General features: G+C 61.1%; 2 protein-coding genes across 5 annotated transcripts in view; one reads left to right on the plus strand and one right to left on the minus strand.

Moving 5' to 3' along the window:
* The window catches only part of ADORA1 (adenosine A1 receptor), a 33,179-nt gene extending 24,439 nt beyond the window's left edge, over positions 1-8,740 (plus strand). For all 3 annotated transcript variants that reach the window (XM_001496410.7, XM_005608080.4, XM_070255980.1), the window contains exon 3: positions 4,258-8,740. In XM_001496410.7, coding sequence (XP_001496460.1) covers positions 4,258-4,897 — 640 coding nt within the window. In that variant the 3' untranslated portion in view covers positions 4,898-8,740. The remainder of the gene's footprint in view (positions 1-4,257) is intronic.
* On the minus strand, positions 6,496-16,194 carry MYBPH (myosin binding protein H). 2 transcript variants are annotated; one of them, XM_005608079.4, is made up of 12 exons: positions 16,052-16,194; positions 14,317-15,731; positions 14,093-14,227; positions 13,198-13,365; positions 10,706-10,794; positions 10,131-10,326; positions 9,834-9,973; positions 9,127-9,286; positions 7,874-8,010; positions 7,555-7,741; positions 7,270-7,320; positions 6,496-6,768 (listed from the first exon to the last, which is right to left on the minus strand). In XM_005608079.4, exons 2-11 carry the CDS (start codon positions 14,510-14,512, stop codon positions 7,304-7,306), a joined length of 1,425 nt encoding a protein of 474 aa, XP_005608136.1. In that variant the 5' UTR covers positions 14,513-15,731; positions 16,052-16,194; the 3' UTR covers positions 6,496-6,768; positions 7,270-7,303. The 2 variants fall into 2 exon arrangements, with proteins under 2 accessions (XP_005608136.1, XP_070112079.1); XM_070255978.1 differs by lacking the exons at positions 6,496-6,768; positions 7,270-7,320 and having other exon boundaries at positions 7,526-7,741.
* Positions 16,195-17,157: the final 963 nt, after the last annotated feature.

Raw genomic sequence — 17,157 nt, forward strand, 5'->3', positions numbered from 1 at the left:
ACTTTCTGCCTGGATGCCTCTGCCGCGACCTTTGGGTTTCGCGGGCTGGCTCTTGGTGCTCCTGTAGCTCTCAGCTCAGCATCTCCCCCCGGAGAGCCGTCTGCCCACTGTCTGGCCCTCGGCAGCACCCCGCCCGACACTTGCTCCCCGTGTGTGCTGCTGTCCTCTGGGCCGGCCTTCACTCTCTGGGCGACCCGTGGACGGGTGAGTGGTCCATGTCCCTCCCCTGCCTCCAGCACTGTACTTTCCTGACAGCTTGTTCTCTCGGATGTTCCTGAACCTGCCTCTCGGTGCCTGGCACCGACTGGCGTGCAGTGAACACCTGCGTAAGGAATGGAGGGAGAGAGCCTCGCCTGCCTGGTCACCCCGGCACCAACCATTAAACTTCCTGGCAGCCAGTGGCCAGGCCAGACTGAGGGCGACGAGGAGGTCAGGCGTGGAGGGAGGACAGAGGCTCCCAGGCGGGTCCGGTGTGGACTTTGGACTTGGGCGGGTCTCAGTCTAGAAATTCTGTCTCTGCCTCTTCCTGGCCGAGTGACCTTGGATGTATTTCGTAACCTCTCTGAGTCTCGTTGCTGCAATTAGCAAATGAGGAAATAATACTTAACCCATAGGGCTGCGCGGAGTCAGTGCCCGCACACGGCCAGCTTCACTCGTGTTGGCTCCCTGCTCTCCCATGGCAGCCCTGCTGGGGCAGGCGGGTGTAGGGCTGGGGCCTCCTCCGCCCGGTCAGGGTCGGGGTGCAGGGTTTGTAGGCCTCCCGCCAGTCTCCACCTCGGAACCAGATCCTCTGGCGGCCGCTGTGATGTGAAATGCTTCTCCATTCAGCCAGGCTGGCTCTCCTCTACCTTTTCCTCAAGCCGTCCTTTCTCTGGCGGTCTCTCTGCCACCCCTCTGCTCCAGGGGCCCCGTGCCTCCCTGTCAGCACCATCAGCTGGATGCTGACCGTGGACTGATCCATACTGTGGAGCTGGTGTCCCCTGGGTTTTTAGACATAACACGCAGAAAGGGCAGTTCTTAACCCAGAGGAGCTTCTTGCAAAGGTGGGATTTTATGCGTCGCCAGGGAGATGCTGGAGTTGGTGGGCTCTCCTTGGCTTCTTCAATGACATCTTTAAGGAGCTGCCTGCCCTGCCTGCGTGGTGCCTCTGTGCCTCCATTCTGTGGCTACCGCCACCACCCCCCCGCATCGGTCCGGGACCCTGCACTCCCCAGGGCAGCCATCTCTCTGGCTAGTTCCCAGCACAGCCCTGGGGAGGGGAGGCCTTGGACCCCGACTTGGGAGGCGTGTCCCCCAGCGTTGGAGGCGTGTTCAGCCCACCCCACCCCGTGTGCCCTGGGACTTGCAGCCTCTGCTCCTTTCCCATGTGTTGGGAGAGGTGAGTTTCTCCGGCCTGGGAGGCCCTTCCTGTGAGAACGTGCCCCACCTCTGCCAAGGTCCTGGGTCCAGCCCTTTCCCACCGTGGAGAAAATAGCAAGAAAAACAGATGGGAACTGATACTTTCCGCGGCAGGGTCTGCTGGGACCTGGCCCTGGAGGAGCCCCCGGAAAGCTTTAATCCCCGGCTCCAGGCCGTCGGAAGTGGGAGGGGGGAGGGCGGGGCATCTCTCTGGCTAGAAGTTTCTTCCTCCCTCTCTCCCACCTGGGACGCGGTCAGAATCCACCTGCTCTCAGTGGGTCATCACTGCCCAGAGGGCGTCCTGGGCTAGACCCCCTGTCCTCAGGCTGGATGGCAGCACCAGAGTTCACCTCATCCACCCCAGTCTCTGCGTGGCACCCTCTTTGAATGGGTCCCGACTTTTCCGTGTTGGAGCTCCCAGGACAGGGACGCTCTCCATCTCCTGGTCGTCCGCGTCTGAATGCACAGGGTGAGCCGGTGCCCTGGAGGAGAGCTGGTCTTGGAGTCAGGAGACCTGCGCGTGTTATCGCCCATCTCTGGGCCTTGAGTTCACAGCCTGTGAAATGCGGATTCCATCATGTGCTGGGCTCTGCTCACAGAGTGGTGATGGGGACCCCCTGAGATGTGAACACGGACAGGCTGGTGCACTATAGAGCAGACGGGCATGGCGGGACCCGGCCTCCCCTCCCATCTGTCGTAGCAGCCCCACTTGGTCCTGCCTGGACCTGCCTACCCTCCGCCTCATGATGGCGTGTCCCTCAGCCTCCTTCTCTCCCAACAGAACAATCTGTGCTCTTGTGGTCTTGCCCCATGGACTCATGGCTTCTCCAACCACAGGACGTGGGGACACTTGGAGACCATCAGGCACTAACCCTGAGCTGGGTATTTGCAGAGCCCTCCGGCTGTTTGCTGAGCACCTGGAGACATGGGAGGTTCTCGGGTGTGAGCGCTCCTAGGGCTTCGAGGGGCAGGAGCACAGGCTCAGTGTTCTTGGTGGGGTGTTTACAGAGCACGTCCGTGTTGTCTCATCTGGTCCTCACCCTCTGACATGGGTCCCACCGTCTCACTTTACAGAGGAAGAATCGATCCTGTAGGTCATGGGCCGGGGCCAAGATTCGGGTCTCTGACTTGCAGGGTGTACGCCAGCCTGGCTCTCCCGTGGGGGGTCCACGAGGAGGCGGCGGGCTTCAGTCACAGCCAGAGGGTGAGGACTGGGTCTAAGGAAACTGAGGGAGCATGAGCAAACCAGGCAGCCTTGCAGGCCCCCTGTGCTCTGGGGACACGAGGACCCTGTGACCACAGAGGAGGAGGCGGGGCACCACACCAGGGGATTGGGAGTCATTTGGGTTTTCAGTTTCCTCACCAGGACGATAAGGAGATTGGAAACGAGGGTGCACAGCTCCCTCCTAGTTCTGGCTTTCAGGATGGGGCGGGCGTCCCAACCCCCAAACTGCTGGGCTTTGTGGGATGGAGAGGCATCCAGGGTGACAGAACCTTCAGACCCCCACCGGGAAGGAGAAAGTGCAGGTTCTGGAGAGAAGGGTCCGAGGGAGGCTTCCCCTTCACACGGGTCTCAGGAGACATTTGCTGGCTGGGGTGAGTGCTCCATCCGTCGTCCTGGAGGCTACACTGGAAATTAACAGCCGGGCAAGGTGATGCGCTGAGCCAGCTCCTGTGCCAGGTGGGCCCCAGCCCTGGGCACTCACTCCAAGGCCGCTGTGTGGGTAGAGGATGTGCTGGCTCTGGCCGCATTGGTCTGGGGTAGTGGGGAACCCCCAGGACACTGGGCCCTCTGCCCTCTGTGTGGGTGGGGGCAGTCACCGCCCAAGGGCAGCCCTGTCATTTTTGGTGTCATCCAAATGTTTTCATCTCCTGTGTATTATGACATGAAGAAGGTTGGTAGCTCTGTCCCTTGACGTCGTCCTGTTTATTTCCTTCGAAGGACGTATCACAACCTGTTGCTGTCTGTTGATTTGTTTTCTTCCTTTTGTGGTATCTGTGTCTTCACCCCAAACGTGGGCTATGTCAGGCGAGGGTGCTTTATCTTCTTCCCAGCACGGAGAGCAATGCCTGGCGCAGAAGGCGCTCATGAGTGTTTGTTGAACGAACGCACCTGTGCACACATGCATGCACACAAGCACCTCACCCATAGAAAACGCTGAGTGAACGTCCGTTTTCTTTCTTGAGGATAATTCCCAGTTAGTGTGGGGGTGCAGAGCTGTTCCTGAGATCACCCCTCTGGAGGTAAGCTCTGTGCAGCGACTGGAGGGGGAGGCGAGGGCGGGATGGAGGGTGAGATGGGGCCGATCCAGAAGGAGGTTTCGACAGTTGTGTCAGCTGGCCCAAGGGGAGGGGTGCTTGTTAATCACCTGGCTGGGTCGGTCAGTGTAGACGTGTGTTAGGGAGCACATGACAGTGCTGCCGCCTCCCCTGTGGCTTTGGGCAGATCACTTGACTGGGCTGAACCTGGTCTCCTCATCTGTCAAATGGGCACCCCTGCTGTCTGTGCTTTCCTGTCTGATGAGGGCATCATGAAGTGAGGATGAGGTGACCGGTGGGCATGTGGCAGCGCGTGTGAGCATTTTTACTTTGGTAATTTTGTTAAAATCCTAAAGGGAGTCCTTTATTTTCTGCTGTGATTTTCTATCGTTAACCAGGTTTCCCACCCCCTGCAGGAGAGACGAGCCAGCGCGGTGCGAGCTCTGGTCTACATCTTGGGTCCTGAAGACTCAGCCCTCCAGCCAAAGACACACACCTCCCCGTTCCCTGGGCCCTGGCTGCAGGGGGCCTCCTCTGAGAGACCCCCAGGGGCTGCGTGAGCCACAGAGGGTCCTCACACTCCACCCTGCTCTCCCCCAGGTACAAGACGGTGGTGACTCCCCGGAGGGCTGCCGTGGCCATCGCCAGCTGCTGGATCCTCTCCTTCGTGGTGGGCCTGACGCCTCTGTTTGGCTGGAACAACCTGGGGAAGGTGGAGCGGGACTGGGTGGCCAACGGCAGCATGGGCGAGCCCGTGATCAAGTGCGAGTTTGAGGTGGTCATCAGCATGGAGTACATGGTGTACTTCAACTTCTTCGTCTGGGTGTTGCCCCCACTGCTGCTCATGGTCCTCATCTACCTGGAAGTCTTCTACCTGATCCGCAAGCAGCTCAGCAAGAAGGTGTCGGCCTCCTCTGGCGACCCGCAGAAGTACTACGGGAAGGAGCTGAAGATCGCCAAGTCGCTGGCCCTCATCCTCTTCCTCTTCGCCCTCAGCTGGCTGCCCCTGCACATCCTCAACTGCGTCACCCTCTTCTGCCCGTCCTGCCACAAGCCCAGCATCCTCATCTATGTTGCCATCTTCCTCACGCACGGCAACTCGGCCATGAACCCCATCGTCTACGCCTTCCGCATCCAGAAGTTCCGGGTCACCTTCCTCAAGATCTGGAATGACCATTTCCGCTGCCAGCCCGCACCCCCCATCGACGAGGACCCCCCAGAAGAGAGGCCTGATGACTAGTCTCCGCCTTCTCTCCCACCTGCACATCCGGGCGTCAGCCCGGGCTTCACCTGCCTGCTGTCCCACTTGTCTCCCTGAGCCTTCCCCGGCTGGGCTGTGGGGTGTGGGTGTCCTGCCCCTCTCGGTCCTGGAGGAGGTTTTGGGGGCAGCCCATGGAGGAGGACAGTGGTGGGAGCCCCCTTCCCCCACCATCCCACGGCAGCCAGTGCTTCAGGCTGCACAGGGGCCTGTGGATGGGGGTCGTCTCGGGCTTCCCCAGCAGGTAGGGGCGTCTGCTGGTCTTAGGTGGTGTCTTAGGTGCAGCCCTGGGACCAAGCTTAAGGAAGAGAGAGGGTCCCCTCCAAATGGGGAGAAGGAAGAAGCTGCATGTGCTGGTCTTGCTTTCACTCCTGTTCTGTAGGAGAAGGTGGCCAGAGCCGCTGAGGGGTAGGAATCAGCAGCCTCAGTCTCTACCTCCCAGGACTCTGTGCTCCCAGCCAAGGTGCCTGCTCCCCTCTCCCTGGGGAGCCCAGGATTGTGCCCGGGAGAGGCAGAAAGAGCGGGTCCAGAAATCGTGTCCAGCATCAGCTTTAATCTCCGCCAGCCCTTGGACCCTGGATGGGGGCTCCGAGCCCCCTGGAGCAAGTATGGGGTGGTAGGTGTGGACCTTGAACAGCCTCCGGGAGACAGCACTGAACCCTCATTCTTGCTCTGAGTGTCCCAAGGAGGAGCCTGGCGAGTAACTACCTGTCATCTGGGCCACTGGCTCCACCAGTGATGATGGGCCCAGGCTCTCCCAGGTGCCACCCATCCCTGCTGCTTCTGGGCCAGATGAGAGGAGAGCCCCAGACGTGCCTACTCTTGGGAGCATTTTGTCTTCCTGGGAGACAGGGGAATGTGTCCTCCAGGTCCTGGGGGCCCACTCCTGGGATGAGGTGTGCCATGCTGGAAGGGGCCAGAGGAGACCACCCTCTGGAAGTGTGGGCGGGGACGTCTAGCTGGTGTTTAAATGCCCTCGGGACCCTTGGCCTTCAGCACAGTTTCCAGTGGCTTTGGGGCTCTGTTGCAGAGTCTAGGCTTCTAGGACATCTGGGGAAGGGTCCACCCTACAAACCGCAAGCCCGGTGGGGAGAGGTGGGGGGCGTGGTTCTGAGTGCGAAGCGACTCCAGCCTTATTGCAGGCCCTTCCCTCTCTCCAAGGTGGGGGTCCCCTGGCTCCCAGGAAGGGCCACCCAACTAATAAAAGACTGAACCCTCATGGAAAGCACACTGCTGGCTGCCCACCCCGTGAGGGACCAGCTCAGCAGAGAAGCACTGATGTGGGGGTGGGGAGAAGCGAGGAGGGAGGGAGGTGTTTGGAGCAAGGAGGGTCCTGGGGGGCGGGGGCGGTGTGTCTGTTCCCCTGTTCTGATCCTGGGGTAGCAAACCCTGAATGTGAAGGTAGAATCCTGAAAAATCTCACATCTGGAAAAGCCCTGGGACAGCTGGGTCCCCCTCCCACTGGCCCTTCTTCATGGTGTTGTGTGTGGAGGCCCCTCCTGGTGACGCATTCAACACCCGCTCATGGTGACATGGTGCCTCCCCCATCATGATGGCACTCACTGTCACAGAGGCACCCACACAGGACACACACAACTTTATTTGAGTGCCTCCTGCCCAGTGGGCACTGTGTGCAGGGCGCTCCAGTCCCAGCACTTGCCAGGCCCCCCTGTGCCCAGGAAGCCCGGCCTGGGGCCTGCCAGGCCCACTCCTGGGTGCTGGGCTCCAGCCTCGGGGGGGACGGGGGATGGGGGGTGGGTCTGGGAGCAGAGCAATCAGGTGTCACTGTGGAAATGGGGCCTCCGTGGAGCTGGGTTCTGGGCCTGGTGGCCCGGTCCCCAGGCCTGCAGCACCTGGCAGAGAACAGCCTTCCTGAGCCCCTGGGGCTGGGCAGAGCCGGGCTGCACGTGCCCCACTGTGGAGGTGGGGGGAGCAGCCCTCTTCCCTCCCCAGGCCGCCCCGCTGAGGGCCCACACCAGGTCTGCGCTCTGGATACTTCCTCACTTGTCCAGACCCTCGAATCACCGGGGAGGGAAGGCAGGCACAGGGTCCAGGAGGAGGGAAGGCAGGCACAGGGTCCAGGAGGAAGAGGGAGCAGGCCCCACGGGAACGCCCCGGCCTGCGGTCAGTCAGAGCCAGGGCCAGACCCCCGTCCTCTGCCCATCCACCGAGTCCCCGCTTCCAGGCCCTGCAGTGTGGCCTGTGTCTGGAACACCTCCAGGACTGTGTGGTTGGCTGTGACAGCAGATTCGTCCCCAGAGCTGACTCCCACGGTCCCTCTCCCCTGGCCCCTGCTCCTGGGCCTCCCCCTCCCCTGAGCCGGAGCAGCAGGGGCTATGGGTCCAGCCGCTCACCTTTCTCCTCATCGCAGCCTCCTCCAATCGCTCTTCAGTGTGTGGCTGAGGCTAGAAGAGGTACCAAAGGTTAGGGCTGGGGCGGGGACAAAGAGGCTCCAGGATCCACGCCCTCACCCACACTGGGCTTTCCTCCTGCTTGGAAAGTCCCTCTGACCGCCTGAGCTCCATCTTGACTTGGTTTTCTCTGCTCAGCCTCATCTGGCCCAGCAGGAGGAGAGGTGGCTCTCCTGTTCGCCCATCCGTGGGACGGTCCCTAAGGAGCAGCCCTCCTCAAACGCTCACCTTTGACCTCCAGCCGGCAGTCCACGGACGCCTCGCCCAGCACATTGACGGCCTTGCAGGTGTAGACCCCGGAGTCAAAGGGGCTGGGTTTCCGGATCTCCAGGGTGCAGACGCCTTGCTCGGAGAGGGCACGGTATTTGGGATCGCCCTGGATGTCCATCTTGTTTTTCATCCAGATGATCTTGGGCTGCGGGAGTGTAGGGTGTCCAGAGGAGGGCTGGGACCGGGCTCTCGAAGGCCATCCTCAGGCTCGGGGGAGAAGCCCGGAAGATTCCTCCACCCACCGCCTGCCCGCCCGGCACAGCAGCCTGCCCCTCACCTTGGGCGATGCTCGGACACTGCAGAAGAGCTGGGTGCTGTAGCCGGGGGTGGAGGTGTGGTCAGCCAGGGGCTGGGTGAATGAGGGGGCTTCTGAGAAGTCTCGCTCAACAAACCCTTTAGGTTTGGCAGCGATGTCTGGGTTCAGGGGAGAAAACAGGGTGAATTTGAGGTGACAGGAAGAGACCTCTTAGGACTGACCTCATCCATTTTCCGAAGAATCACCCTAGCTTACACTGGGGGGGTCTCTTTTAGCTGCACAGCATTCTTCTGCAAGGATGTGTTTGTCATCCCGTTTGACAGATGGGAACATAAGTCCCTTGTGGGCGAGTGACTTAAGGGGTGGAAGGTCACACAGTGACCATGGCGCTCGGTTGAGAGTCGGGAGATCTTCGCCTCAGGAGGGTGGGAGACAATCCGCTTTATCTGGCCCCCACTCTGGAGCTCCGTGGCAGGACCCCAGGATCCTGAGATCTTTGGGAAGCCAGGGAACTTGCAGACAGAGTGTCTCAGAGAGGCAGAGCGTGGTCAAGACCACACCTGGGGGGTCCGGGAGGGGAGCAGAGAGTGGAGTGGGCAGAAAACCGGGTGGATGAGATGGTCTTGGCTGAGGGTGGAGACACTGCATTTCATTTCTGTTTGCCTTTGGAGACCTGACTGGCTTTCCTTTTTTAAACAAAAATTTCTTCCTAATTCTGTGCAGTTCAGGCTAGTGTTAAAAAGAATGTGCCTTCCGGAGCCCACACAGCCTCTGTGGGGGAGGGCGTCAGAGCGCACAGGGTGATGGGGAGAAAGGGCTTGGAATTTCACATCTGACGCAAGAGGGTCATGCGCTGTGTGGAGACAGTAAATATCCCTATCTCTGGTCCATCTCTGTGGTGTTGTATTAGGGTTGGGAGGTGTGTGCTCACAGCAAACTCCCCAGAATCTATGCACGCACATCGCCCTTCCACACGGCCTCCCTGTGACTCTGCACACGAGAGCCAGTGACCACTGCGATGCTGGCAGCCACACAGCATCTTTGGAATGAGTTCACAGCCTCCCGAGGGGCGCTTCTCGTTCACATAGTCTGCTCTGGCGTGTTTGTTGGAATCAATCAACCGCATCCGTTTCTTCACAGTCGCTCCCTGTGAACGTGTGTGTGTGTGTGTGTGTGTGTGCAGCTGTGGCGTGGGCACCGTAAGAAACCCACAGGGACGGGTGCCGGGGTCAGGGCAAAGGTGGGGATGGGGAGAGAGCCCCGGGCAGACCCACCTGCCTTCTGGACATGGGCCAGCTCCTTGGTGACAGCGGCTGAGGCGCTGAGTCCACACAGGTTCTCCGAGAAGACCCGGAAGGAGTATGAGTTGCCCACGATGAGGTCAGAGACGGTGCAGGTGGTCGGGTGATAGCGCTCCAGCACCGTGAACCATTGCTGCGGGCACTGCCTGTCAGCCTCGCCTCCCTGCTCCCTGCCACCCCTTCCTACAGGGGCTCCTTCCAGGCCTCAGCCCTGGAACCATCAGCTTTGGGCCCCGGGGTCTTTGCATTGGGAGGAGGGGCCCCTGGGTACCTCAGATAACCTCTCTGGGTCCTCACAGAATTCTAGAGCCTTACACTCAGTGTGGCCCAAGGACCTGCAAACTCAGAACCACCTGGAGCTTCTTAGAAGGGTGGTGTCAGCTGCCACCATGGATCTCTGAACCACCATCTGCACGTTAGCATGATTCCCAATGACTCACACGCACACTGCATTTCCAGGAGCACTGCCCAGACCTGGAGGGGCCTCAGAGAGCCACCCTCGCAGTCTCCAGGAGGAAACAGGCTCACAGGGGAATTGATCTTGCCGAAAGCCACACAGGGAGTTGGGTCAGCACGAGGTAGACTGGAATGTGGTCCCTGGACTCTTGATGGGCTGGGCCTTCCCAGCCACCTCACCTACCCCCCACCCCCCTGCCCTGCCCTGCTCCAGCAGGCCTCACCCCTGTCTTTTTGTCTGCTTTCTGCACTGTGTAGCCCAGGAGGTCTGTGTTGCCTGTGTCCTGGGGTGGTGTCCACTCAAGGGCAGCGTTGCAGCCCCAGACGTCCAGTAGCCTGATGCTTCTGGGGGGTCCAGGTTTTTCTGAAGGACCAGAGTGGGAGGGGGGAGAGTGGGAGGGCTGGGCTTGCCACAAAGTCCCCACACCTAAGAACTGACTTCTATCAGTCTCCCCTGGCCGGACTCCATCAGTGTCAGCTCTGGGGTAGGAGGTAGGGTCCCCACCTCCCTGGCTCCGTACCAATCACCAGGATGTCAATGGCTGCCTTGGCCTCCAGGCCTTCCAGGCGCACTGTGAGCTCATAGCAGCCTGAGTCGGAGCGCTGGGCCGAGCGGATGAAGAGGATGGAGTCCTGGTCCCCAGTGCGGATGCTCACCCGCTGGCTGTCCAGGGCATGGCCGTTGTGGGTCCATGAGGCCTGAGGCTTGGGATTCCCCTGGGAGAGAGGAGCCCTCAGGGTGGGTGTAAGGAGAGCTAGCGCCCCCACACCCACTCAACTCCAGGGGCCTCTGGAGCTGTGCTCAGGGGAGCCGGCCCATCATCCCTTCCCAGGAGGGGCAGCAGAGGCTGGAGCCACGGGTGCTGCCTGGGGCCTCCTTCTCCAGGTGTCCAGCCAGCCCTGGGGCCACCTGCCCTGTCCACAGGCTGGAGACTCACGATAAAGTCGTGTGCACGACAGAGGGAGGGCGAGGCCATCTCGGCGGGTCTGGGCAGACCCCCATGGGGGTCCTGACATTTCCTGGGCTCCTCTGACACACTGCAGACGGGAGCCTGGTTACAAGTGGGTTCTAACGCCAGGCACGAGGCACACCCACCTGGAAGGGGATTTGCAGGTTGACCGCCTCTCCCACCTGGCGGATGTAGGTCTGACGAAGGTGGCGGGGGACGCGGATCTTGGGGGCCTCTGCATCAAAGCGAGAGTCTAGGCTTAGCACAGCAGTGGGGTTGCTGACTGGAGGCATCGGTGGCAGGCGCAGGGGTGGGGGACAGCTGGGGAGGCCGCTGCTGGGCAGGAGGGCTCCTGGAAGTGTCCTCGGGCTGCCTCCTTGTGGGATCTCGCTCCTGAGATACAGGGGCCCAAATCCCCTAAGGCCTGTGGGGAATGAGAGCTGGGAGGTTCCAGGAGGGCAGGGCCTCTGCGGTGTGAACGGGGAAGCATCCGGGGCACGCCCTGGGCGCTCGACCCTGCCAGGCTGGGATTTGCAGCCCGGGCATTCCTGGGCTCCAGATGGGCCCCCGCCGGCTCCCTGGCTCCCCCTGGCGGGGACGGGTGCTGCAACTGTCCACCTGCATTCTCAGGAGGGGCCGTGCCGTCTTCCTCCTAATCCAGCCGCCTGGCCTGCACCAGCCGAGGACCTTCAGGGAAGCGCCTGTGAGACCCGTTTGCCCATCGCTCTACCTCCAGGCCGTATGGGAGGACCAGGATCTTTCCCTTCTGAAGTGAGGCCAGAGTGACATACCCCCGTTTTTCTCTGTCGCCCCCCACTACCATTCAGTCTCGCAGCTGAGATGCCCTCCCTGAAATCTCACTTCAGCCGGTGCTGCGGTAGGGAGCGCCTTCCTGACCAGCCCCCACACGGGGGCAGCGCTGGAGCCGCCGGCCTTCCAGGGAAGCCCGCAGCAGCCCCTGCCACGGCCCCAGGGCTGGTGGAGTGGGGGTGGCTGAGGCTCCTCTGTGGCAAACAGGTGGCAGCAGTTGGTCGGTGGCACGCGGGGCGAAGGGGAGGAGGCAGCAAGAAGGAACACTGTGTCTCCAAGGATTAGCTGTGCAGGCACTTGGCCCTGGGAGCATCAGGCGCTGAATGCTCCAGGCGCAGCTGCAGGGGGCCAGGAATGCTTGGCAGCTCCAGGTGGCCACGGAGGGACAGCTGAACAGTCAGGACCTGGACGGGACCCCACCCTGCCCTGCCCGTGAGGAGAGCCTGGCTGGTGCCTGTCTGTTCACGGCCTCTCCCTCCTCTTCTCTCCAGGAAATCCCCTTTTCTCCCACCAGAGGCATTTCATGGAGTGGTGGGTGCAGAGTTCACCTGGCTCCTTCAATGTCGGGCCTCGGAGTAGAGGGCTGGCCCCTGGAGCCTTGGAGTCTGAGTTCCCTGGGGCTGCTGGGAAAGGTCCAGGACCCTCCCCCCAAGGAGATTTCCTGCCCCTCCAGGCCAGAGTCCACGTGTCATACTGTGCTGCCAGGTGGGGCCGTATCTCACTCAGACTCCAGGGGCAGGAGCACCCTCCGGTTCTGGAAACCACCAGGGAAGACTCTCTGCCCCTGGTGGGATGTGAATGGTCCCGTGTGGGAGTCAGGTTCTGAGACTGCTCACAATAGGCTCAGGACCTGGAGGGAGTCCCTGGGCCCCTTGGGACCTGCCTGGCTCGGGTGGACCGGCCATGCTGGTCTGTGGTTCTAAGCTCCTTAGCCCCAGGGTTCCCACATCTTCCAGGCCTTGGAGTTGAGACACATTTCCTCGAACCCAAACTTGACCCCTCCTGTGGCCAAGGAATCCCTTCTTTCTGGAGGCCTTGTCCAGAAATGTGGGGTCCCCCTCTGGGGGATGGTGTAGGGGGGACAAGAAGGAAGGTGGAGAATACTTCAGGCCACCTGTTGGCCTGTGTCTTTCTTCACCCTGGGGCCCTGAGTTGTCCCCAGAGACCTCGGATCAGACCAAATGAGTCACTGCCATTAACAGCCTGAAACTTGATCGCCCCTGGGAGGGGAACAAGGTTTGGCTTTAGGCTAATGTACCCCACAAATAGAAATCCTAGCAAGGGGACAGCAGCTGGCCCAGGTCCCCAGCACGGCACTGCCTTCTGGGGATGGAGAAATCTTCACGGCCTTTTGCAGGCCTCAACTTCCCCTACTAGGGACGTGTGGAGGCAAACACAGACTTCTCTGCTCCAAACTGTGGGGAGAGTCTGGACCCCAGGCCATGTGCGATAAGCAGAGACTGAACTTCCGTGGTGGCTGGAGGGACGGAGCTCAGGTGGAAAGGAGAACGGAATGACTCTTAGCACTGGGACCCTGAGGCAGGTGGCCTGGGGGGCTTGCTCTGTCATTCCTGGGGGTCAGGAAGCCCTTTCCCCACTGCTTGGGGCTGGGCCACTCAGGGAAAGGCCTCTTTGACCTCCAGAGGACCCTTGCTGCTGAGGAGCCTTTCTTAAGGCAAAATGGTGACAGCACGTGGCTTGTGCCTGTGAGGGTGGGATGGGGGAAGTGACTCCCTGCTCCCTCTGCCCGTTGGCCTCAGTTTCTCCACCCATCAGATAAGGTGCGTGGGGAGGGCTGGGGAGCAGGAGAAGAAAGTGTGGGCTTTACCAATGCTCTTTTGGATGTGGACAGGTTGGTCCAGTACGGCCGGCGGGCCGGCACCTGCAGAGCTCACGGCAGCCACGCGCAGGAAGAACTTGTCTCCCAGGGCCAGGTTCCGCAGGGTCTGCTGGGTCACCATCATGGGCCGGGCATTCACGGGCACCCACTCCGAGGCTGGGGGAAATGGAGGGAATGCAAGGCCCTGGCTCTGTGGCTGTGGGCACACTTCTCTGTGGGCCTCCCTTCTCGCTGGTGATCTGGGGAAGCTGACCTCCCTCTCCGGGCCTTATCTCCTCCCCTTGCTCCTCTTCCTTGACTTCTCATTTTCAGATGGCATTAAAGACACCCAACATTAGAGCCCTTTAGAGGTGGCCAGAGAGGGCTTGCTGAAGCCCAGAGCCAAGTCACTCAGCAAGGTTAGCGGCAGAAGCAAAGGCTAGGCTGAACTTGGCTGCCATGGAGGTAGACAGTAGGACAGTGGCTACAGGAACTGGGCCAGAGCCCCTGTCCCCTGTTTCTCCTCACTGTCCTCAATCTAACTGCCCCCCAGCTTCTCTGATCTCCACCCCCGGCTTGCCCTCCCCACACAGTGTCCCTGAGACTTAGCATCCCCTTCACTTCTCAGGGGAGCCGTGCCCTGGCATCCCCTCCCCTCTCTCTCTGTTGCTCAGAGGCTTCCTGCAGTGGAGGACAAGGGACTCCCGAGGGCACCTGGGCATCCCCCTGCCTTCAGAGGTGACTGGTGGAGCCAGAAGCAGTGGGCGAGCAGGTTGAGGGGACTGCTTGCACTCCCCGCTTCTGTGTCTCCCCAGACCGACCCACTGCAGGGTCTGGGGGCTGGTCCCTGCTGCCCCCAAGCCCACCTCCCCCAGGTGCGTGCAGGGCTGAGGCCCTGGCTCACCTCCCTCTCGGCAGAGCTCCAGCACGTAGCCCTGCAGCCCCAGCCGCCCCAGCCGCTCGGGGGGCTCCCAGCTCACAGTCACAGCGCTGTCACTCACATCCTCCACGGCCAGCAGCAGCGGGGCACTGGGGAGATCTGAGGGAGAAGCGGGCAGGTGAGACCTCCCCTCCCACCCCTGCCGGCCACGCCCGCCGCCCTCCTCCACCTGCCCCACCTCTCATCACCTTCACTTGCAGGTGCGGGTTTAGTGGCTGCGGGGGCCTGAGGGGCAGGCTCCTGTGGCACGGGAGTCTGCTCTTCCCAGGCCGACTCCGATGCTGCTGCCTCTCCCGAGGGCTCTGTGGTGGGCAGCTTGGCAGACTCAGAAGTGGTCTCCTCCGGCCCACCTGTGGGGACCTCCGAGGTGGCTCTTTCTGTCATTGCTAGACTGGCTCCGGGGTCAAGCCACTGTGTGCAGGGGTCAGCAGTGGAGGGTCGGGGCCTCCAGGGTGCCTGGGAGACGTGGGTCCAGGCTTATATAGTCAGGGGCCGCCCCACCCCCAGCCAAACGATTCCCAGCTGTGGGGTCAGATGGGGGGGGGCGGAACTGGGGGGCGGGGAGGCGCCTCTGCCAGGAATAGCTCTGGGGAGGACCCGAAAGGGTCCTTTGAGGAGCGTACTGCCTCACCCATCACCCCGATCGGGTCTCAGCAGCTGGGGTGCTGGTGCCCCGGTGAGAGGAGGGCACAGATGGGCTAGATGGACGGTGCTGGGAGCCGAGCCAGGGGTGAGAGCAACGGGAACGAGAGCTTCCACGCAGAGAATGAACCCAGCTCAGGCTCTGCGTGTTTGGCCACCTGTGCCCAGGGCTGCTCAGCCTGGTGCTGGGGCCCAGTCTGCCTGAAATAGCCTCCCTGGGGAGCACCCCAGCTCCGCCCCGGGTCACACACTCCTTGGTCTTCACCTTCCTGGGGGCTGTCGCTCGTGCTGTGTAAGGTTGAGGGCCCCAGAGAGGGAGGGAGATGGGATGTCCAGGTGGGGCTGAGGAGGGTCTTCCATCAGTGGGACCCCAGGAAGGGAGTCTAAGGCCCCTGGTCACTACCTCTGTTGGGGAGGCGAGGACCCGGCCCATAATCCCTGCTCTGGGCCTCAGTTTCCCATCCATTGCGGAGAGCACCGTGCCAGTCCCCTCACTCTTGGTGTGGGATAGTCACCAGGCAGATCTGGAGGAGGCCCTGGAAGAGGACTCTGAAGCTTCTAGACTCTTGGAAGCAGAGGACGGGCATGGGCAGTGGCAGCAATGAGGCAGGTGCAGCCGAATTTCTAGTCATTGATTCATTCATCCAATGAAACATTAAGATTAATAATTTAATGAGCCTGAAAATACCATGTGTCGGGGAGGAGGGGAAGCAACAAGAGCTCGCATTGCTGGTGCGGGTGTCGATGGGAGAAACTCCTCTGGAAGAAGAGAGACGGTATCCAGTAAAGTTGAAAACGTGTGTCTGCCATGACCCAGCAGTTACACCCCAGACACCCTCGCAGGGTCCCCAGGACACGCGGTGAAAACCTGCACCTCAGGGTCGTTTCGAACAGCCCAAATCTGGGGAAGTCAGCTGTCCCTCAGCGGTGGAACGGGTAAATCCCTGGAGGGCATGTGAACCTGTAAAGCAAGAAATGTGGTGAGCCATCCACATCCGATTCAGACACGGCCGCACCAGCTCGCTTCTCCATGGCGTCTCAAGGTGCTGAGAGCACAAGGGAAGCAGAGCGGGTTGGGGTGGTGTTGCCTCTGGGTGGAGGGGCAGGGATGTGTGTCACTGTGGCTTTCAGGGGCACTAACAAGGTCGCCTTTCCTGTCCTGGGTGGTGGTCACTATACAGTAATTCTTTAAATTAAATACATTTTATGCGCTCTTAACCATGCATGATATAACCCACAATTTAAAAATAAATACACATGTAATTTATTTAGGGCCCTCACCCACAAGCACGCTCTCCCCTGTTCCCCGGGCCGGGGGCACAGGAGTGTGGCTGCCTGTCTCCCCTGGCTGTCCTCGTTGGGCAGTGGCTGTGGAGGGCCTGGGAAGCCTCCTGCTCCTGCCTGCCTGGGCGCCCCTGCCCTCTGCCAGGTGACTCAGTGTCCTGCCGGGCAGGGGCGGGCCCTGGAGACCCGATCCCCATCCCTGGCCTCTGAGTCTGCAGCTATAAGTGACAGTGACTAACTCTGCAGGACCCTGAGTCAGCCCTGCAGAGCCTGTCCCAGGCTGGGGGAAGGGTGGCCCGGGGGCAGGGAGCAGGGGGCTGGCTGCCCTGGAGGGTTCACAGCCCCTGGGCTTCAGAGAGCCTCCTGTGTGGGGTGGGCGCTGGTCCGGGATTAGGGAATGCTTGGCCCCTCTGGCCAGCGGTGAAATGCCAGGTACCCCCGAGGCCCTGGCCAAGTTCTCACTCTCTCTGCCTCTCGCAGGGCTGTGACCTTGAGATGGGTTGCATCTGCCCAGCTCCAGCTGGTTCAGATTTCAGGGCCAACAGGTGCTTCCTTCCCTTTACCTCAAACCGGTGTCGCAAACCACTGGGCCAAGTCACAGAGCATCCAAACATCAGCCACCCACAGATACGTTCTCCTTGGTTTTGGAGTGCGCATCTGGACTCTCTGGATCCAAGGCACGTCGGGGCCCAGGGAATTCACAGGAACCCGGTGAGAGCATCTTCACCTCATAAAGTCTGGAAGGCTGGCTGGTCTGAGTCTAACACGTCCGTTCCCGTCCAGTCCTTTCTGCCCCCAACCTCGCGTCCCAGGCCAGCCTGAGCAGAGGAGCTGACCTCTGTGTGGGGCGAGGGCTGAGTGTCCTGAGAGGGGAGAGATGAGCAGGACAGAGGGCTGAGCAGCAGCCCTAGGACATCTGACAGATCTTAGCCCAGCAATGGGAAGGGCTCCTCCCAGGTCCTGAGCCCTGAGTGTCAGGGGAGGCTAAAGGGCCTCTCTCACCTGCCCTGCAAGCTCCAGGTGCACAAGGTGACAGTGGTGTCTCCTTCTGGCCCTGAGAGGCCAGGACCGGGGTCTGGCCCTGTGTTGGCTCCCTACACCTC

This window comes from Equus caballus, chromosome 30 (genome assembly GCF_041296265.1).
Source record: "Equus caballus isolate H_3958 breed thoroughbred chromosome 30, TB-T2T, whole genome shotgun sequence".
Classification (NCBI taxonomy): Eukaryota; Metazoa; Chordata; class Mammalia; order Perissodactyla; family Equidae; genus Equus; species Equus caballus.

Coding starts and splice junctions, on each gene's coding strand:
- MYBPH (XM_070255978.1), bottom strand. CDS start 14,512: ATGACAGAAAGAGCCACCTCGGAGGTCCCCACAGGTGGGCCGGAGGAG. Junction 14,228..14,316: donor ACCCGCACCTGCAAGTGAAG/GTGATGAGAGGT, acceptor CTTCTCCCTCAG/ATCTCCCCAGTGCCCCGCTG. Junction 7,742..7,873: donor GTGTCCGAGCATCGCCCAAG/GTGAGGGGCAGG, acceptor ACACTCCCGCAG/CCCAAGATCATCTGGATGAA.